At 36.9% G+C, this 23,487-nt stretch overlaps 1 protein-coding gene across 1 annotated transcript in view; it reads left to right on the forward strand.

Moving 5' to 3' along the window:
- The window catches only part of phex.L (phosphate regulating endopeptidase homolog X-linked L homeolog), a 151,071-nt gene that overhangs the window by 81,592 nt on the left and 45,992 nt on the right, over positions 1 to 23,487 (forward strand). Inside the window, exons 10-12 of the mRNA XM_018246265.2 lie at positions 7,088 to 7,181; positions 8,059 to 8,187; positions 12,957 to 13,058. Coding sequence (XP_018101754.1) covers positions 7,088 to 7,181; positions 8,059 to 8,187; positions 12,957 to 13,058 — 325 coding nt within the window. The remainder of the gene's footprint in view (positions 1 to 7,087; positions 7,182 to 8,058; positions 8,188 to 12,956; positions 13,059 to 23,487) is intronic.

Genomic DNA, 23,487 nt, shown 5'->3' on the forward strand with positions numbered 1-23,487 from the left:
TTTAAGTCTCAAGTATATAATTTGCTTATAATGGAATAGTATTAAGGCAATTATAATTTAAGGGGACTGAGAACGTCTTCTGGTGAAGCATTATCAAATTATTTGGCATGGTTTCTCTAAAAATAATTTTTTTACTCAATCTTTAAAGTAACAGAAGAAATAAGTATGTTATTCTCATCAAATTATAATCAATTACTAAAATGGTAGGGGAGGGGAGGTTTGTTAACACAGGAAATGTTATCAAGGCCCATAGGAACTGAGGCTCTTAGAAACTTTTGGACCCTTAAAAGACCATTGAGCTCAAACTGCCAGTACAGGTATGGAATCCTTTATCCGGAAACCTTATCCCTTATCCGGAAGGCTGTGTCCCGTAGGCTCCATTTTAATCTAATAATTCAAATTTTTAAAAAAACATTTCCTTTTTCTTTGTAATAATAAAACAGTACCTTGAACTTGATCCCAACTAAAATACAATTAGGCCTTACTGGAGGCAAAACAACCCTATTGGGTTTAATTAATATTGAAATTATTTTATAATAGACTTAAGGTATGGAGATCCATATTACAGAAAGATCCCTTATCCAGAAAGCCCCAGGTCCCAGATAAGAGGTTCCATACCTGTATTTTCTTATTTAGAAAATAATGACAAGCCATCCTGAGCTGGTGAGTGGTGAGTCATTGGTAGACTGATTGACACTTTTTGTCCAGTTGATGTGAGTAACAATTTCTGAATCTTAGAATACACACATAACACAGTACAATCAGTGGCGTAACAAGATATTACTGGGCCCCATAGCAAATTGTTTTTCAGGCCCCCATAATGTCTAGAGATTGACCTGTTTTACTAATATTTATTGAAACTGTATATGGATTAGGGCCTCATGGGCCCACTATACCCCCTGCCCCCCCTCAGCCACAGGGTCTGCTTCCTCTATAGTTACACCCCTGAGTACAATGTGAATACACCAGTAGACATGTGCAATATATGGTATATGTTAATAACATTGTGGACAAACTAAAAAAACAGTGGAGAGTCAAAAGAAATGTCTTCTTTTGACTATATTTGAATGTTATATACAATTTTTCTGCTGACCATGTACCATTCAGAAATCAAACTTAAAAAGTAAACTGACGGAAGTGCATGCAGTTTGTTGTTAAATAATGACTCTCCAATGATGAAGAAAAATGATTCCATTTCCATGTCTAGTGTTGGACTTCTCTGTATGTAATGATCCCTAGAGAAAGATGCGAGTGCAACCTATGGAAGTAAATTATTATTATTAACATGTATTTATATAGCGCCAACATATTTCACAGCGCTGTATATAGTGTTGCCCAGGGTTAGTGGGTAGAAGTCTGGTCATGTGACAGTTGACCGTCACAGTAGAGGTACATGAGGCCAGAACAGAAGATGGATCAGTTTTTTTTTATCCCCATCTCTAGTGTGTATGAAAGACGGAGAATGGAAGTTTGGGAAATTTCCATGACATTAAAACTGGAAACAATAGAAACAGATGTGGGAATAACTTTGGGAATAGAACATAAAAACATCAAACTGCTTATTAATCTGTGCATCACAAGGACCCCTATGCCTCCTGGGACCCCAGAAGTTGCAGGGACTTTGTCCTCTATAGCTGTTTAACCCATGAATATGACATTATGATTAGTGATGGGCGAATTTCCGCGTTCTGCCGCCGGAGTCTTTTTGCAGGCAATTTCGCAAATTTATTTGCTGGTGGCAAAACGAAAAACAATTAAAGGTGCCCATTGACTGATGTGCGTCCAATTGTCGCCAGCGTTGGAATTGTTGTGGCAATTTTCGCAAATTTTTCACCGTTTCGCAAATTTCACTGGAAATTCATTCATTTTTCGCCGAAGCGAAATGGGAGAAATTCACCCATCACTAATTATGATGCATGCTGCTCATTATGCTCTACTTTTGGGAAATAATGGCAGGGTTGTTTTGTCTACAGTGTTGGATAGGAGGGAACAAACCCCACTCATCCTTCTGCCAGAGGGGCCCCCACTCACCCCCAGGCACCCTGCCCCAGCCACAAACCCCCTCCGGGCCCCCTTCCCATTCACAACCTCCTTCAGACACCCCCCCAAACCTGTTCTCTTGCTGCAATTGGGCCAGGGGTCAGGAGCATGTCTGAGTCACCGGTGGCTGATGTACAACCCTGTTTGTCTACCACTGTCCACCCAGGAAAAACAATATTAAAAATAAACAGATAACTAAAATGGAACCCCCTCAAATACAGTATGGAACACCACAGGCCAACATTTATAAAAAAGAAGAATAACAATGGAGGATAAAAATGTAACATTTCTACTTCCCACACATTTATATGATCTAAACTGATACAGAAACTTCTACTTCAATACTGTGCCAGCAAAGAGCTTGATAACATACAAATCTCTGTTAACACAAATCCCATGCCTGTCACCAAAGGATATCTTGCAACATAATCTTCTGCGCTAAGTTCACTGTTCTTACTCCGTGGTGACATTTCCCATAAGCCAGATCTAGCCCTCCTGTCATATCCTTCTCCCTTCTGGATTTTAAAATCCATAATCTGATTAATGTCAGATAAACGTAAAAACATCAAGTCCTCCTTTTGCGTATTTTCAAATGCATGTCAAATGAATGGAGATTTAATTTTTTTGCAGTTGTTCATCATGTTTCGCTCTGTGGAATGTCATTGCTTTTATTTAATGACATACAGCATATACTGTATTACTGCATATAATTAATTTCAGGCTGTAAAACAGATGTCTCAAGCATGGGAGCCTTCAGCTATTGAACTAAAACACCCAGAGTTCCTCAACAAGTAAAAACTGGCAGAAACTGGTAGTTTAGCAACAAGAGGCAGCTGGGCCGTAAGAAGAGGATATAGCAGCTTGTATTTAGGAGGTTTATACTGAGCTTGCCAGATACAATATTATGGAATTCACAGGCATGGGACCTGTTATCCAGAATGCTTGGGACCTGTGTTTTTTTGGATAACAGATCTATCCATAATTTGGATGTCAACTAGAACATCATGTAACATTAAATAAACCCAATAGGCTGGTTTTGCTTCAAATAAGGATTCATTGTATCTTAATTTGAATCAAGTACAGTATAGGATCTGTTATCCAGAAACCGATTATCAAGAAAGCTCAGAATTACGGAAAGGCAGTGTCCCATAGACTCAATTATATCCAAATAATCCAAATTCTAAAAAAATTATTTACTTTTTCTCTGTAATAATAAAACAGTACCTTGTTCTTGACCCCAACTAAGATAACAACTAATATATCCTTATTGGAAGAAAAACGAGCCTACTGGGTTTATTTAATGTTTACATGATTTTCTAATAGACGTAGGGTATGAAGATCCAAATTACGGAAAGACCCGATATCCGTAAAACCCCAGGTCCCGAGTATTCTAGATAACCGGTCCCATACATGTACAAGATTCTGTTTTATTATTACAGTGACAAAGGAAATTATTTTTAAAAACTTGAATTATTTCATTAAAATAGAGTCTATGGGAGAGGAATAATTCAGAGCTTTCTGAAAAAAGACTCATATAGGATTCCCGGCTCCATCTATTCACTTTATATATGAAGAATCAGAAATAGTCATGAGCGAATCTGTCCTGTTTCGCTTTGCTGAAAAATTTGTTAAACTCATTAAAGTCAATGGGCATCCGAATAATTTTGATGTGCTACAATTTTGACTCGTGTCGTGAAAACATTTGTCTGCGAAGTGCCGAAATTCGCAGTGAATCAATGCCTGGCAAATAAATCCGCCCATCGCTAATGAGAAATCCTGTTATGGTTTAGTAGCAACATGTACTATTGATGGCTCCTCACAGTCAATACAGGGCAATGTATTGATAGAAAATTCATTGTGAGAGCCTTTACTAGTCCTCCTGTTACACAATTTAGCACAAAGAGCACTTTCGTCACACGCACACAAGCCAGATGTAACTCCCATTCTTTTCCTGGTGATTTCAACCTCATGACCAGGCTTTATTTTTTATTGCCACTCAGGCTGGGATTACCAGCTCCAGCGCCAAAGTAGACATTATTTTGGCTTAGACTTTGCACAGAATTCTCAATCCAAATGTGAAGGTGGCTGCTGTAGCTGTAATAGCACCTCAAGCTGGAATTGGTGCTGATCCTAATTGATATTAATAGAACAAAGTAGAAATGTGACTTGATAAATCTTTCTTTTAGATCTAACAATCTTTTTTTACACTGTGCAGTAAAGTTTTATTTTGGAAAATCTGATCAAGACTGACTTGAGGTGGCTATAGACGTAACAATCACAATCTTTCTTGGAAAGATTGTTCGTTTCAATACACACGTGTAGAGCTGAATTGTCAGATATATAAGTAGAAACAATAGAATTCTACCTGTATCTGACGATTCAGTACTAACAATGGCCGATGTTTGGGTCCCTTCGAAGGCAACCAATCAAAATTTTTCCATCCAGCCCGATCGACGAGCCGACTGATATCCAAGTCTTCCACCGGTATCAATCGATTCTTTTCCCACCAAAATTTGTTTCATACGATATTATCTGTGCGTCTATAGCCACCTTTAAAGGGGGTTATTTATCAAAGGTCAAGTTTTTATATCTCAAATGAACTCACAACTGGAATGGTTTCTAATTTTAGAAAAAACTTAAATCAGCGAGTTAGGGGTTAATGACAAGAAAACTCTAATTGATGGAGTTTTGGGCTAAAAAAAACTTGAATCGCTCAAATTGATTGAGTTTTCAAAAACCCTCGGAAAAAAACTTGAACACCATGAAGGCTATTAACATCTTCAAATAGTTCAAGGGACCTCTGCCATTTACTTCTACATGGCCTTGACAGGTTTTAGATGGTGTATTTTTGGATTCAAGCTATTTTCAGGGTTGGGTATAATAAATCTTGAGTTTTTTTAACCTGAAAAATATATTTTTGATTCCAAATTAACCGCAAAAACTCAATTTTTTTGTGGAAAATGCGAACCTTACTAAAGCTGTCCCAAAATTTCTACGTTGGAGACTATTCAGGTGCAGGAACCAGACATTTCATAAAAAGACATTTGGGGGTAGATTTATCAAGGGTCGAAGGGAATTCGAGGGAATTTTTGAAGTAAAAAAATACGAAATTCGAAGTAATTTTTTTGGATACTTCGACCATCGAATAGGATACTACGACTTCGAATTTGAATTTGTTTAGAAGTAAAATCGTTTGAATATTCGACCATTCGATAATCGAAGTACTGTCTCTTTAAAAAACTTCGACTTCAATACTTCGCCAAATTAAACCTGCCAAAGTGCTATGTTAGCTTAAGGGGACCAACATATGCCTGCTGTTATATTTTTTATCCTCTGCAGAATGCAATGGTTTGGGCAATAAAAACATAAAATCTAGGACAGCTTCAAAATATTCCTGTAGCTTCTAGAGAAGAAGGATTTTTAAAAAAAATCAAGTTCCCGCTGGAGATCCAACAAGTGGTAAAGACCCTGCTCAACCCACAACAAGGTTACAGTTTAATGAAAACACTGCTGTATCAGTAATTCAGTCCTGCTTCCATTGATATCTAACCACAAACCTCATTCTCACTGACCCTAGAGCTGAATTTCCATCTGTATCTTGGAAGTAAAATAGTCCCCCCAAAATCTCACTGTAAGTGATCTTCACGCTGAGCAATCAGCCAGTGCTCAGAGTCAGCTTGGTGGATCAGCCCCACAGTTTGGGAACTGCTTTTTTAGAGGAAGTCACTGAAAGATAGGGCAACAAAAGGAAAGATATTTTAAAAGAAGCACAGAATTATATTACATTAAAATTTGTGAACTATCGCGAAAATGAAAATAACATTTCTTATTTCATACTGAAATAAGAAACTTTTTAAATGCAATCAATTAAATATTCTGAATTGTTTCTAAAATAATCAAGTTTATCTTCACTATCCCTCTCTCAGCATATTTTATCTCCATTCTGTCTTCTTGCAGGAGTTGGGTATCAAAATTGACAGTTAGATCCAATCTATCTTATGGGGGGCTTCCTTTCCTAGCAAATGCTCACTCAAATAACTGATTCCAGTACAAACAAAATCCAACAATATAACTGCCTTTTGCACAAATTCTACATGTAGAGAGACATGATGTCTGGTGATTTTAATAGAATGAGCTCTAATACATCTTCTAGGCAAAATGAGCCCCCCCCAATAAGATAAATGGAATCTAAGGGGCACATTTACTTAGTTCGAGTGAAGGAATAGAATAAAAAAACCTTCGAATTTCAAATGATTTTTCTGGCTACTTCGGCCATCGAATTGGCTACATCGACCTTCGACTACGACTTTGACTTTGAATCGAACGATTCGAACTAAAAATCGTTCGACTATTCGATAGTCGAAGTACTGTCTCTTTAAAAAAAACTTCGACCCCCTACTTCGCCAAGTAAAACCTACCGAACCTCAATGCTTTCTAACAATTTTTTGGTCGCAGTCGAAGGATTTAACTTCGACAGTTGAATATCGAGTGTTAATTAACCCTCGATATTCGACCCTAAGTAAATGTGCCCCTAACTGTCAATGAATATCTGACACCCAACTGCTGCATGAAGACAGAATGAAGAGAAACAGAGAAGCGGGATAATGAAGATTATTTCAAAACAGTACAGAATCTTTACTTGATTGTATTTAGAAGACTTCTTATTTCAGTATGCTGAAGTTTATATTACATTTTTATTTTCGTGATAGTTCCCCTTTAGTATTCTCTTGGATAAAACAAAAGTATCATTGTTTTTATAATTGGATGTGATATACAATGCATGCTGTATACTGTATATTAGCATTTTATTTATGTATCTTATTCAAAAAATCTTATGCATGTCTCTGTGTTGGGCATTGACTATCTGTTTGTGCCTACAAGTGTGCAGTGATTTATTTGTTTGAATACCTAGAATATTATTCTACAATTGCCTAATAATAGTTGGGAATTATTTATTAAGCCTTTGATACTACTGCCATGGAATTCTTTCCTTTACTGCAGCTGACCTTAAAATGTTGTAATTAAGACGAGTGTGCTGATTTCACAGGACTCTTGCCAACTACCTAATATGGAGATTTGTGTATTCAAGAATTCCAAACCTCAGTAGACGGTTTCAATACAGACAGCTGGAATATGCACGGGTACGATTTACTATTGTTTTATTCTTTCCACCCTGTCCTAGTGAAAATATAAGCTAATTGGGTTACAGCAAAGTCAATTGTATTAGAAATTCATAAGGCCCCATGCCCTGTGGTCTCTCTGGTGACTTGATACCACATATATTACCAGGTTGTTGTATTCAGAAAATTAATCCTATATTCAGACTAAGCACATATGTATTTAAGGTGGGTTATAGGTCTGCATTACTGTTATTTAGCTAGGAGTTAGTTAATATGTTAAAAATAAGCTGCTTATAATGCCTTATGAGTATGTTCCATATATACTAATATGTCTGTATTATACAATATTTTATCCATACCCAATCTGTAGTCATTGAAAGCACATTCATCAAAATTGCAGGAGAAATCACTAGCATGGGAAAAAAATTTAACTAGCTGCAACGAATATTGACTTTTTGTGACTTTTCTTGGGATGCACACAAATTTTTTCTGGATCTTGCACATATTTATCAATATCTCAGTCCCTTGAAGTCCTTGATCTCATTTTTTCTTAATTTTCAGCAAGCTGATAAATTGCAAATTATGTAAAATTACTAGGAAAAAAAACATACTGTTATAAGTTTACTTAAAGAGCAAAGATGCTTAAAGGTGGTTAACTTTTAGCATGTTATAGAATGGCCAATGCTATGTCATTTTTCAATTGGACTAAATTTTTTATATTTTATATTTTTTTTAATTATATTTGCCAGCTTTCAATTGGGGGTCACTGACCCCATCAAAAATGCTCTGCAAAGTTAAAAATTTAGTGTTCTTACTGCTCTTTATTGCTCATTTTACTATTCAGTAAGAGAGACTCTACTGGTAAGACCTCTAAGTCTTGAACTGTTTTGCTTTGCAGATTCTCCTGGGTACCAATTCATTGGCAGGACGTTGGGACAGATGTGTGAATTACGTGGAAAATTCTATCCCCTATCCTGTTGGGAAGCTGTTTGTAGATGCTCACTTTCAAGAAGACAAGAAGGATATGGTAATTTTGGATTGGCTTATTTTGGATAGGATATGTGTGTATTGATCATTTTGAATGTAATGTTGACATTACCATTGAAGATAATACTTCAGGTTAAATGACAATTCTCAGAAGCGCTAAATATTTAGACTAATTCTTGATTATCAGTTGCGTGACGATGTCGTATACATTTTAAAGGGAATATGTACAATCGTTCACTCACTTACCCCTTTACAGCAATTTTCTCATACAAAGAGATTCAGAATTATTGAGTAAAAATTCATTATATTCCATCATGTATACTATGATACTGTTAAATACAATCCGATGTTACCGTCGGACACGGGGATACCAGGAAAACTCTCGGTGGGCCCAGGTGCCTATTTAATGGACATTCTTTATAGGAAAAAATGCTTAATAATGGGAGAATATTGTAATTATATAAAAGACTAGGAGAATAAAGTGGTTGAGTAAGTAGAGGAGAAATAATAGTTTTGGAAAGGTCCACTGTCTAAGGTTTTCTGGTGGGCTCACGGTTTTAGGTTTTCTGGTGGGCCCAAGGTCTAAGACTTTCTGGTGGGCCCCTGGCATCCCAGTCCGACACTGTGGGGCACATTTACTTAGTTCGAGTGAAGGAATAGAATAAAAAAAAAAGTTCTAATTTTGAATGATTTTTTTGGCTACTTCGACCATCGAATTAGCTACTTCGACTTTCGACTACGACTTTGAAATCGAACTAAAAATCGTTCGACTATTCGACCATTCGATAATCGAAGTACTGTCTCTTTAAAGAAAAAACTTCGACCCCCTACTTCGCCATCTAAAACCTACCGAACCTCAATGTTAGCCTATGGGGAAGGTCCCCATAGGCTTTGTAGGCTTTTTTTGGTCGAAGAAAAATCGTTCAACTGATGGATTAAAATCCTTCGAATCGAACGATTTTAAGGATTTAATCGTTTGATCAAACGATTTTTCATTCGATTGAACGAATTGCGGTAAATCCTTCGACTTCGATATTCGAAGTCGAAGAATTTATCTTTGGCAGGGTTAATTAACCCTCAATATTCGACCCTATGTAAATCTGCCCCTGTACAGATGAAGCCACTTGGTTTTGTGATTTAAATGCGTCATGACTCACGGTTAATTGAAGAAATTGTGTTATCTAAAGTCATCCTAACTCATTTAATGCATTTAACCCTTTCATTAGCATACCAAAGCAGCATTGTTCACAATGGTGAATGCTTTAATCAGATGGGATGTTTTGATGTAGTTTTCTGTGTTAAATGAGATAAATGGGATATCTGTGTTTAGTTATTCTGTGTCAAACAGACAAACCAAAGTGGCTGCCTCTGTATGTTACTGTTAAATACAAACATAATTCCCACTTTGTCTTCCTATCACCTTCCTCGGTTATGCATTGTCCACAAACTCCATGGACTCCAACTAAAAAAAACTAATGTGGCTATTTTTATAACAACTGTACTCATAGCAGATCTCTCTAATGATGTCTCATTTTAACATTTTCAGTAATATAAGGATATAGAGTTAATAGAGACTGGCAGCTCTGCATGTAAAGTCGCTGAAAATTGGGGATGCACTACTTAGGGGCATATTTATCAAAGGTCGAGGGATAGAGTTCTTTTACCGCATATGAGGTATGACCTCGAAACTCGAATAGTATCTTATTTAAGAAAAAATTGGAACATCTAAAATTAGATGGAACTTGAATCAAGTTTTTTCTCCGAAAAACTTGAATTTCAGGATGGCTATTAACATCTTCAAATGGGTTACTGGAACTCTGCCACTGACTGCTACATGTTTTAGGTGGCGTACTATCGAATTCGATTTGTTCCCAGGGTCAAGGTATGATAAATCTTGAGTTCGAGTTTGGATTATTCCCAATTCGAATTTGTGAGTTTTGACCAAAAATCCAACTTGAAAATTCGAATTTGAATTTACCATTGGAACCTCAATAAATCTGCAACATAAAATATGGATTTGGCCAAAAACAAAATCCCTGATATTCACATGATTACCGAACCAAATGTAATCGGCCTATTCAGATTTGAGAAAATGTAAAAAAAATTGTTGCGTTCACATGGCTTTAAGAGTCAGTCTCAGTTTGGCCAGATTTAGATGAGGTGCATTGAAAATTTGCAAAACGCATTGGTCAATAGGTGACAATTTTTTTCATGTGAATAATTTTTTATGAACACACCTTTTTTCTTACTCCAAATGCATTAAAGTCAATGGGTGTTTTTTCTTGTGGTGACTTTTTTGTCTTGGCGACTTGTTGTCCAAATGCATTAAAGTCAATGGGCCTTTTTTCTTGCGACCACTTTTCTGTCTTGCCGACTTTTTTGTCTCTGCAAATTGTTTGATGCAACACATTTCTTCGCATTCAATTTTTGCCGCATTTTCTCGAAAAAAAGCTGTGAATTCATGCCTGAAAAAAAATTGCTCATCAGTTGTGATTTAAAGAAAAATTGAGATGAGGAGTCTGAAATAACAGGACAGAGGCGAATTATATGTTTGTTGTCTACAAATTGTTTAGATATCTTAGACGGATACAATATGCAGAATTTACTTTTTCATTTTGAAATATTTCTGTAATTAATATGCCCTATAAAAATTAAAGTCTTAATAATAGCTTTATATTTTATTGAGTATTAAAACTAACCAAGCCTTTCCTGTACCACAAAATGTACTGACGGCTGATGTGCAGGTTTTATACTTTGATTTGTGACATGATATCAGTGTCTGACCTGAGTGATAAAAACGGTCAATTTCAGATTTAACAAATCAATGTGACTTCATTTGTCTCACACTAGAGTATACATTGCTTTTGTTTGGTTGCTTGTTGGTTAAGTTGTTTGCTAGAAATAGAGTCAGTATGAATTCTAGATGAGAATTGCTTTGATATTATTCATGAAAATAACGTGTGGTTTATGATATTTAAATCCTGAAAGTAAGAGTCACATTTTAATTAAACAATTGATTAGGAACCACTACGTTTAGGGGCAGATTTACTAAGCTCAAGTGAATAATTCGAATGGAAAAATATTCGAATTTCGAAGTATTTTTTTTGCTACTTCGACCATCGAATTGGTCAAATTTGATTGAATCCTTCGATCGATCGCTCAAAATCGTTCGATTCAAACGATTTAATCGTTAGATCGAACGATTTTTATTCCATCGTTCGATCAAAGCTTTTGCACTAAAATCCTTTAAATTCGAATTTTACTTCGAGGGTTTTTTAACCCTCGAAATTCGACCCTTGATAAATCTGCCCCTTAGCGTGTTATTTATCAAAGGCCAAGTTTGTGACGTTTGTATGGTTTTTCCTACCTCGAATAAACTCACAACTCGAATGTTTACTTTTTTATGAAAAAACCCAAATGTAAAAAACACGATTGAATGCAATAATGGGGAAAAATCTCGAATACTTCGAATTTATTGAGTTTTCGAGTGCAAACCACTGTAAAAACCCTGAAATCATGAAGACAATTTAGGAGCATAATAAATCCAGAAAAATTTTAGTTTTTCGAGGGAAGGTTCACTAAAAATTAAATTTTTTGGGGATTTTTATGTGAGCTGTGTTGATGTAAATATGAACCTATGTCTTCTTGGCTATAGAGATCTGGGGAAAGTCTGTATCTGTATGCATTGCACCCTACAAACCAAGTGGCATGGTTCCAGAGGGCCATCAGTCTTTTTCAAATAATTTCTTCAATGCAGCCTTCACGGGATGATTTCTGCAAAATGGTCTCTCAGATGTGAAAAACCCTTGAAAAAATAAAAAAAAATAAAATTCACTTTTGAGTGACATAGTTGATAATTTAATCAAAACGGTTACAAAAAGAGATTAACATGTTAATAAATGCAATGCTGAAAATAATCACTCCATGTGATGTTTTCAGCAAAGGTGCAATAAGGGGCAGCTTTCTTAGGGGCAGAATTATCAAGGGTCGAATTTCGAAGTAATAGTAGTTTTGTGAACTCCTGAAATTCAAATAAAATAAGACCAACCGAAATTTATTAAAAATATCAACGTTTTTTTTGCAGGGGTGAATAGGCTGTATTTGTTTGTTCGAATCAAATTAGATTTGAAGTATTTTCAAACAAATAAAATAGATTTTTCTAAAAACTGACTCCAAATAGGTTCTAGGAGGTCCCCCATAGGTTAAAACGGCAATTCAGCAGATTTTAGATTGTGAATGGTCGAAGTTTACATTTTAAACAGAAAGTACATGATAAATTTCGAATTTTCAAATTTTTTCCAAATTTGAATTGAATTTGGACTATTCGAAGTACACAAAAAAAGCTCAAAATTTGTTTTTCAATTCGACCCTTGAATTAGAGCTCACCACCTTCTGTTTATTCCTATGCGATTTTTAGAGGTGTATTTATCAAAACTCAAACTATCACCTATTGATAAATATGCCTTGAAAAATACCATAGGAATGAATAGAGATTGGTGGTATTTCGGGGCAGATTTATTAAAATGTTAGATTAGATCTCACCATAGAAAAAAATCACCCACTTTCTGTTAATTCCTAAGGGACTTTTAGAAATGCATTTATCAATGCGTGAAATTTAAAGTTGACTATTTGATCAACACAGTTCTAAAAATTACATAGAAACGAAATTAGAAAGTGAGTGAATTTTTTTGTGGAGAGCTCTAATCTCACATTTTGATAAATCTGCTCTAATCATTAAAAAGATATTGCACAATTTCAGTGTTTTAAGCCGTATTCATGAGTTGCTATAAGATTGTTTCTGTTGTCTAGATGGAAGAGCTGATTGACGGCATTCGTTGGGCTTTTATCGATATGCTCGAGAAGGAAAATGACTGGATGGATGAAGTGACCAAAACCAAAGCAAAGGAAAAGGTACAGTTCATGCTTACAATAAAAAGGTTGAATACAAAACATTGCTTTTTGATCCTACCTTTGTGTAAAAGAACAGGACATATATGTTCCCTAAAATGGACTCTTTTGCTCCCCTTAGTCCTTACAAATGCAAGAGTATTCTCCATTAGGAATCCTACATCATTGATCTCATTGTTCTAACATATTTGGATATTGTACAGTTATCGCTTACCAATGTTAGTAAGAGCGGTAGATATAGTGCTGTTTAGTTGTTTAAAGCTAGACTTTGTAATATCTTTAGCGATGATTGGGTGAAACCAAGAATACAGAATAATGTTTAACAGTGCAGACAGGATTCTTAGAGGAGGATATTTTTTATTAAATTTAGCGACCGGCCCTGGAGGACTTGGATAAATGCTCTATAATGCAGTGTTGCTTTAGGAATGGGTCTCTGTGGTGTCTACAGCTTCCTTAATGCTAATAAAACTATTTATAATATGCTGCAAAATGCTGGTAGTTGTAGCAGAGCAACAATTGCCTGTTATTTAAATTATACATCAATAAATAGAAACATGTTTACGGTATACAAAATGGATTAGTAGATAACTTGAAACCATTCACACACACATCTGGTCAAGTGCTGATCAGAGTGCTTTGTTGCATCTAAGTCCCCGTGTCACATATATATTTAAATATTAAAGGAAAACTATACCCCCCAAACAATATAGGTCTCTATTAAAAGATACTGAGTAAAACAGCTCATGTGTAAAACCCTGCTTCATGTAAATGAACCATTATCATAATAATATACTTTTTTAGTAGTATGTGCCATTGGGTAATCATAAATAGTAAATTGCCATTTTAAAAAATAAGGGCCGCCCCCTGAGATCGTAAGATTCACTGTGCACACATACAAACCACATGTAAGGTCACATGAGCCAATTGACAGACAGAGTTCTGCCTTTTGCTTCCTCACTTCTTCCTGTTACAGTTAGTGTTGTAGTATTTCTGGTCAGGTGATCTCTGAGGCAGCACAGATAGAGTCACGAAATGGTGGCTCAAGGGAAGAGATGTAAAAGGGCAATATTTATGTAAATATATATTCCAGTTTGGTAAGATTCTTTAATATGTCATTCAATTTGATATAAACTATCTGTTGCTTAAGTATTCATTTTGGGGGTATAGTTTTCCTTTAATACATTTATATAAAAGTCAGGGGCATATTTTAAACCAAGGCATTTGAGGCACTTGCCTAGGGCGACAGCTTCACAGCAGCAGCCTTTTTACTTGAGTCTTTCTAAATATTTTTTTTGGATTTTATTCAAGTATTGATAAATAAACAAAATATATGATACAATACAAAGGATCTTCATACAGTAGTGCCTTTATAAGCTTACTGTATTTTCTAGCAGGATGGTGTTGAGCGTTTACAGGGCCCTGGTGCAGTGCCAACGACCTTTGAAAACTGAAATGATCTTTTGGGGTTTGACCCTTTACTTGCAGCTTTGTTCATCTACAGGTGGAGCACACTGTGTACAAATTATACTTCATGGATACAACGATGCTATATAAAATAGACTATCTTCAGTTTTCTTAAAATTCAAATGGCCATACGTGGGCTGATAAAAGCTGCCCATTTTGCTTCTTCAGATCAAGTCTGCAGTTTTATAGCTGGTGTATAGGGCCATCCCAACAGCCTATGTGACCGATATCTGCCCAAAAATGACATGTGTCAAGGCCTAGCGGCTAGTAGGTTGGAGTTGGGATCAAGGAAGAAAGACGGAATTAGTCCAATACATGGTACACAAGGGGACAAGTTCCCTATGGATTAAGATCCCTATGTCAGTCAAAAAGTCAGGCAACAAGTAACTTAGTCAGCAGTCAAAGCAGAAGGGCCAGGAACCAGCTAAATAGTAATTATAGAGCACCCAGGAAATCTCATGAGAAGAAACTATATTCGGCCATTGAACCCAGGTCTTTAGCATCCTTTTTATTTCACTCCAAGTGCCATGAGTGCTGCCACCTTTGTTCCAAAGTAGAGAGCTCCTAACTGGAGTGCTGCTGACAACATCTATCAAAGAGCTTACAATTTACTGGTAGTTGATAACTGCACTGTAGGCTCACAGTATAACCCAAATGTTTGACTGTGGGCCAGACAATTGGACTAGTCTGATTTGCCATATTGTGTGCAAATCAAGTAATAATCCACTCATTTGTTGTCCTTATGCATCTAACAGTGTATGCCCATCTTAATATAGAGTCAGAGTTAAGGCTGCCACCCGGCCGGTATTTTACCAGCCTAGCCAGTAAAACACCTGACAAGGCCGGTGTTTTTTAATCTTAAACCAGTTATAAGAACCGATAAATAAATAAAAGTTACTGTTGCTTTACACTGGCTCTTGCTGGAACACTTCCCTATAACATACACTGGGTGGAGCTGAGGCTTTTCTAGATGCATGGAATTGAAATCAGATGACAGCGCTAATAAGCTGCTTTGTATTCACTGTATGCTTTAGCTTACATTTGCTTTCCTGCTTTGCAAATATTACTTCATTAAGCTCCTTTAGATTGCTTTAGAGTAATGTGAGTTTTGTGATTATGGATTTCTCGCTTGGTTTTGTTCAGTTTTATTTTGTGCAGTTTCCTGTAATCAAGATACATTTCTGGTTATATTTCATCTCCCTTCTTTCCCCAGCAATTAATTTGTTGGCTCAATACTAATTATTTGGTAATCTCATCTATCTTTCTATTTATTATCTATCTATCTATCTATCTATCTATCTATCTATCTCTCATCATCTCTCTCATCTTTATTGGAAGATCCAAATTACGGAAATATCCATTATCTGGAAAACCCCAGGTCCCAAGCATTCTGGATAACAGGTCTGGTACTGGTATACAGGTATGGAACCTGTTATCCATAATGGTCGGGACCTTAAGTTTTCCAGATAATGGATATTTCCCTAATTTGGATCTTAATACTTTAAGTCAACTAGCAATCATTTAAATAAAGCTAATAGGCTGGTTTTGCTTTTAATAAGGATCAATTATATCTTAGTTTGGGCCAAGTACAAGGTACTGTTTTGTTATAACAGAGACAAAGGCAATACTTTTAAAAAATTTGGATCATTTGGATAAAATAGAGTCTATGGGAGATGGCCTTTCCATAATTTGGAGCTTTCTGGATAACGGATCCCATACCTGTTTATATATATATATATATATATATATATATATATATATATATATATATATATATATATATATAGTATTGATTATGCCAGTGATGAAAGCTTCTGTCACCCTGATCATTTGTCAACAATATATTGTAGACGAAGTCCATCAATAGTATGTATATATACAGCCACAGACAATGACCAGGAGTTTAGGGGGGTTATTTATCAAGGTCTGAATTTATCTCAATATCGGCTGCTACAAACTCCGATCCAAGCCGCTCCGATCTAAGCCGAAAATTACCTTTGCGGGAAAAGCTCAAATTTTCCTGAAACCCCCGACACAACCAAAAATCAATGGGACTGTTCCCATTGACTTTTATGCAACCTCGACAGGTTTGAGATGCCATGTTTTTATATTCGGTCTTTTTAGCCCTCTGGGTTTAATAAATTCTGAAAAATTCATGATTTTTTTGAAAGCCTATTATAAAACAAAAAATCACGAATTTTTTGGATTTCGGGGTTTTTCGGATAATCGGAGTTTAGTAAATAACCCCCTAGGTGTCTGCACAAATAGTTGGGAATTCACCAGAGAAAGAGGAGGACCCCTAAAGTGTTAGTTTATACTTGGTCATTTCTGTACAAATCATAATTCATGTGTTAAGTATGTGTCTCCGGAATTGATGAATGGGAACTAGGCTTGATGCTCCTGCTTGTGCAATGAGCTATTTCATTTTGAATAAAACTGTTGCATTTCCTGAAGCACCAATTTCAACAGACACATTGTTCTTTTTCTTTGACTCACAGCCCTATTTGGATAAGGCATAAATATGTTTACTTATTTCCATTTATTTGGCAGTTTCATTGAAATTGCATATTGTACTGTAAAGCGATGTATCTTTACTTTTAGTATCACACGGAATGCACAGGTTTAAAATTTATACTTTTACATTGGGTTTTTTGTAACAAAATAGTAAAATATGTGCATAAAACACCCCAATTGCAATTACACATGAGGAAGAAGAATGCAGTGTGAAAAGTGGAAAAAAAGGAGTGCAATAAATGCAGAGACACTTGCTTTATGCATTTGAAAACTCTCTATCCAAGATGGCTGGGGAGGCATGTAGTCACTCCACCCCTTAACTTGCACAACATACAGACAAAAGTTAGGGGTCAGGATGTGCAGCCAGCAACATGGCCCTGCCCTTAGGAAGGTGATAAGGATAAATCTGCTGCGCCTCTTGATACTCAGCAGCATTCTTCAGCAGTTTTGGACTGGGTGTCCGGGTCCATAAGGGCCCCCCACCCAATCATAAACTCTTCTAAACATCTCCAGCCTCCTCCCCCTCCACTTGCGCCACATACCTTCTACTTCATTTTTGCGGCTGGATTTGAGGGTCGGGATGGAGGAACTAAGGGTCCTGCCAGGGAGCTGGAGCGGGTCGGATACTTCGCAGCTGAAGCGGGTCTGAGTCTTTCCCGCTCCCAGACCCAGTGTCCTGCCGGGCCCAGTCCAACCCTGTTCTCCAGGGTGCAAGAGCTGCGTAAGTGAATGTTAAGAGGCATGCTGTTGTGCCCTTTAGGCATTTGTGCCCTGGGGAGTAAAAAAATTACCCTTACAATGTGCACACAGGATAATTTTTGAACTTTGCCACAGTCCACCAAAGGAGAAACTGTAATAGTGAACAGGTATTCTAAACTGTGAGAACACACTTATTTACCCTTTGCTAAATATGCCTATCCAATATGACTGCAGCCAGCTCTGGACTGAAATGGGAATATTGACACCCAGGGTCTAATGGCTGCCAGCTTCATGTGTGATGTCACGGAGAGTAGGCAGATTGCTCTGGTCATGAAAGAGAGGCACACAATGATACTGACATTAGACTGAGATGTGTTCAGAGGAAGACAAAATAAAATGATAGAAATGGACAGGCAACACCATCAGGATGAGGAATATAAAAAAAGAATATTTGTGAAGAATGATGGAGAGAAAGAAAGTTAGAGATGGAGAGAAAGAGTGCAGTAGTGCAGCTTCCCATAGCAACCAACCAGATCATTGCTTTAATTTTCTAACTGGTAGCAGACTGTCAACTTGTTGCTATGGGCAACTACACACGTTAATACACGTTAGCCATTCTATTTGTATATAGTGATGGGCGAATCTGTCGCGCTTCGCTGAAAAGATTTGCGAAACGCAGAAAAATTAGCAAAACACATTGAAATCAATGGGCGTCAGAATTATTTTGACGTTCAGCAATTTTTGCACATGCGACAATTTTTACGCATGCGAAAATTCTTATGCATGCAACTTTTTTAGCCAAATGCATTAAAGTCAATGGCCGTCAAACTTATTTTGATGCGCAACAACTTTTACAGGTGCTACTTTTTTGTCGCAGCAAATTTTTTCGGCGGCAAATATTTTCAGCAGTTTTGCGAAAAATTAGCAGGTGGTGAAATTCAACCCAAATCAATCACCACTATTTGTAAAGCATTCCCATCACCTTTCAAGCTGATTGTTAGACCTCACTGGATAACTCAGAATATGTTGTACCCCATGCAGGGTTGGACTGGGGGGCCCTGGGCCCACCGGGACTTGCTGTCCAGGGCCCCACTCCAAACCCCTTGGCCCCCCTATCACGATGCCAAACAAAGCTGCACATGTGCACAAGAAGCGCATGGTGTGCATGCACACACGGAGCTGCACAGAGTTTTGCGTTGCCCAAAATTGTTTTTTATTTTAGGACCAGGAGATCAGGAGAGGGGGTCTGGCCCGCCGGGGGTCCATGAGGGCCGGGGCCCATCTGTTTTTTTTCCCGGTATCCCGCCGGGCCAGTCCAACCCTGACCCCATGAGTCTTTGTTGAACTACATATTGCTCCTCATACTTTAACATCTGGCATTATAGAACCGTTACATGTTCATGTATATATGTTTGTCCTTGAGTTGTTAAATTGCTTCTTTCTTTCCCATTCCTCATGTAACAGTTGCCATTGCTGAACTGTTTAAACCCTTTTAAAGCCAATGAATCACTAATGTTGAATGGTCTCACTGGTCCTGATAAATTACTTTCTTTCCACAAACTGCTTTTATTGTCCGAGGAGACTATTGCATGAAATATTATGTTTCCTTCATATATGTACTGTATGTGCCATGTTCTTTTATAATCCCGTTATCTCTATGGCTGAACACGCAACAGTTTCTGGCATATAGGGGTCAAACGTAATAAGTTGCTGAGCTGAATAACCCTTGTCATACACTTGTAGGAACTACATTATGCTAATCTTCTGTTATATGCATCAACTGCTTTATCATGTAAATAAGTTATTTGTAGGAAGTGTATGACTTTGCTTATAGAGCAGACATTGATAAAGGACTGTATTCTATTTACATTCAACCAACGCAGTATGTTATTGTGATTAAATGTTTGTGTTACGGAAACGTTTTATTGTATTGTATGTATGTATGTATATATATTTATTTATATAGTGCTACTTCTGTATGCAGCACTGTACAGCAGAGAAACTAATAGAACAAACGGGGGGGGGGTCTTTTAAAAAATAAATACAAAGTTTAATAATAAATACAGAGTACAGTAAAATTAAGATTAAAGGGGTTGTTCACCTTTAGATTAATTTTAAGGGGCCGATTCACTAACTTCGAGTGAAGGATTCGAAGGTAAAAAACTTCGAATTTCGAAGTTTTTTTTGGGCTACTTCGACCATCGAATGGGCTACTTCGACCTTCGACTACGACTTCAAATTGAATGATTCGAACTAAAAATCATTCGACTATTTGACCATTTGATAGTCGAAGTACTGTCTCTTTACAAAAAACTTCGACCCCCTAGTTCGCCATCTAAAAGCTACCGAAGTCAATGTTAGCCTATGGGGAAGGTCCCCATAGGCTTGGCTAACTTTTTTTGATTGAAGGATATTCCTTCGATCGTTGGATTAAAATCCTTCGAATCATTCGATTCGAAGGATTTTATCGTTCGATCGAAGGAATTATCCTTCGATCGTTCGATCGAAGGAATTATCCTTCGATCGTTCGATCGAACTATCTGCGCTAAATCCTTCGACTTCGATATTCGAAGTCGAAGGATTTTAATTCCTAGTCGAATATCGAGGGTTAATTAACCCTCGATATTCGACCCTTAGTGAATCGGCCCCTTAGTATGATGTAGAGAGTGATTTGCTATTGGTTTTTATTTATCATTGGTTTTTGAGTTATTTAGCTTTTTATTCAGCAGCTCTCCAGTTTGCAATATTAGCAGTTTGGTGGCTAGGGTCCAAATTACCCTAGCAACCAGGCATTGATTGAATAAGAGACTGGGATATGAGTAGAAGAGGCCTGGATAGAAGATGAGCAATAAAAAGTAGCAATAATTATACATTTGTAGCCTTACAGGGCATTCAACTTTAGATGGGGTCAATGACCCCCATTTGAAAGCTGGAAAGAGTCAGAAGAAGAAGGCAATTTGTAAAAAAAAACGGAAAAAAAATAAAAATTAATGAAAACCAATTGAAAAGTTGCTTAGAATAGACAATTCTATAACATACTAAAAGTTAACTGAAAGGTAAACCACCCCTTTCAAAGATAGAAAAATATGGAAGTCCCTTCCACGTACAGCTTACAATCGACGTGGGAGGGACTTAACTTCTGAATTTATCATTGAATTTATTTTTTTTGTTGTGCTGGTCCTTTAAATATTTTTTTTTTGTAGAAATGTAGGTCTTTCATATGAAGAATCACCACTGGGTAAAGGAACAGATAAAAGGGCCCCCTTGCAATCTAAAATGTAACCATCCAGTGCTGGGAGTACTTGTTTGGCAGGCGTTCGGAGTGCTCAGAGCAGTCCACACATTTTAAATGGCACTTTCATTTGCTTTGATAAATGTGCCAATTCCCTAAGCATTTTCCTGGCTCCCATGAACATTTTCCTGACAGTCCACAAAGCGTTAATAACTATGATAAAGTCAGGGCATGCCTTAGTATTCCATAGTCTGAATTATAATGATTTGACTATAAATCTAAGCAACATTCTAATATATAGTACATTAATTAGAAGTTGTTTGTAAATATATTTACAATTGAAACCAGTATTTGTTTAGACCTTTCTGTTCTCTGACCTCCTGGTTCTGCTCATCAAACTTTGCAGCAGATGCCACTTCTCCTCCTGGTCTGTTAATCAGATTGATTCTGCTACACTGATCCAGTAGTCTGAACAAGCAGTGCAGGAATTAAAAGCCAGACAGATTCTGTTTTTTAATCATTTTAATAAATGGATATAAGGATGTTACATTTTCTATTATTATACATTATATAGTATGGAATCTATTATCAAGAATGCTTGGGACTCAGGGTTTTCCAGATAAGGGGGTCTTAACATAATTTGGATTTCCATATCTGAAATCTGCTAAAAATCATTTAAACATGTAAAAACCAATAGGATTATTTTGCCACCAATGTGGATCCATGCAGTTTAGTTTTCATCAACTACAAGGTACTGTTTTATTTTTACAGTGAAAAAGGCAATTATTTTTAAAAATTTGATTTTTTTTGCTGAAAATAAAGTCAATGGGGCAATTTTACTAAAGGGCGAAGTGGATAATGCAATTCGCCAGCGTGACGTAATTTTGCGCTAATCCACTAACTTGCGGATTTTACTGAACGTTACCTCTTGCGCCAGACTTGACTTCGCCAGCTCAGACCAGGCGAAGTGCAATAGAGTAGATAGGAGTTTCTTCAAAAATAGTTAAAAAAAAACCGCTGGCGTTTTTTACTTTTTACTGGGTGATAGGCTGAAAAAGATCAAATTTTTTTTTTTGGGTAACCCTCCTTCCCCTTACATTTGGCACCTAAACGATACAGTGGGCACATGTGTAGGGCAATATAAGACTTCTATTTAATTTTATTACGTTTCCCTGGCCTTGTGTAGTGTAATGAAGTTGCTACAGCTTACACTTCCAGTGTAATTTAACTGCACACCGTATGCAATTAGACATCGCTAGTGTAACTTTGGATTGCTTATCGTATTATCACAAGCGCAACTTTGCAACCGAACGGTAACCTGTACGCAACTTTGGATCTTCGTGAATTTGCGCAGCCCTGGTGAAACTATGCCTGGCGAAGTGCGACGAAGCCGCTATCGCTATCGGTGCTTAGTGCCCCTTGTGAGATGCCCGTTCAATGATTCTGGGCTTTCAATATAAAGGTTTTTTTTGGATCCCATACCTGTACAAAAAAATATATGGGTGGAGATCCCCTTAAACGCTCTTTTGTGAAAAATCTGCCTTATTTTTCATTTTAAAAATACCTCTGCTTTATTTTGCAGAGCTTTCTCTCCCAGGTCAGGGAAATATATTATCTATTATCTAAGTTCTACTGAGCACATTTGTTGCTAAGGCAATAGACAAAAGATGTCTGCAAACACTAGAGTTGACAGCAAACATGCTGTAACAAACAGGACTGCTGCTTCAAAGAATATTATCTCATTGCCACATTTCTGTTGCCTAAATACAGTATACATGGCTAAAATGCAGGAGGAAAAAACAAGTGATTCCGAAATGAGATCACCAGACTAACCTAAACCTGCACATCATTCTTTGTTATGCATGAGATGAATAAAATGGCAAATTACCTCATATTATGATCCCTTTGCCTTGTCTTATCTCTCCAGGCAAGGCTGTATTTAGTGGTTTAGATAGGGACCACTGATCCTACTTAGCTTTCTGCTATACTTATAGCTAGAGGAAGATGTATAATAGAATTGCTTGCAAGGAAAGGATTAAAGATGACTCTCTCTATGCCTTGTGGGGGAACTGCAACGAATGCACCAGTATGAGATCCGTTATCCAGAAACCCATTATCCAGAAATTACGGAAAGACCATCTCCCATAGGCTCCATTTTATACAAACAATCCAAATTTTTAAAAATGATTTACTGTATATTAATGTAATAATAAAACAGTACTTTGTACTTGATCCCAACTAAGGTATAATTAATCCTTATTGGAAGTGAAACCAGCCTATTGGGTTTATTTAATGTTTAATTCATGTACATGATATTCTAGTGGACTTAAGGTATGGAGATCCAAATTACATATAGATCCCTTATCCAGAAAACCCCAGGTCCCGAGCATTCTGCATAACAGGTCCCACTGCTGTACTTAGTGCTACTTCCTGCACATTCAGATTCTACAAATTCCCTGGATGTGACTATCCATAATCCACTCCACTATGGAAATTGACCCTTGAAAGTAGTGTCAGTTCTCT

Source organism: Xenopus laevis, chromosome 2L (genome assembly GCF_017654675.1).
Source record: "Xenopus laevis strain J_2021 chromosome 2L, Xenopus_laevis_v10.1, whole genome shotgun sequence".
In the NCBI taxonomy this organism is placed as follows: Eukaryota; Metazoa; Chordata; class Amphibia; order Anura; family Pipidae; genus Xenopus; species Xenopus laevis.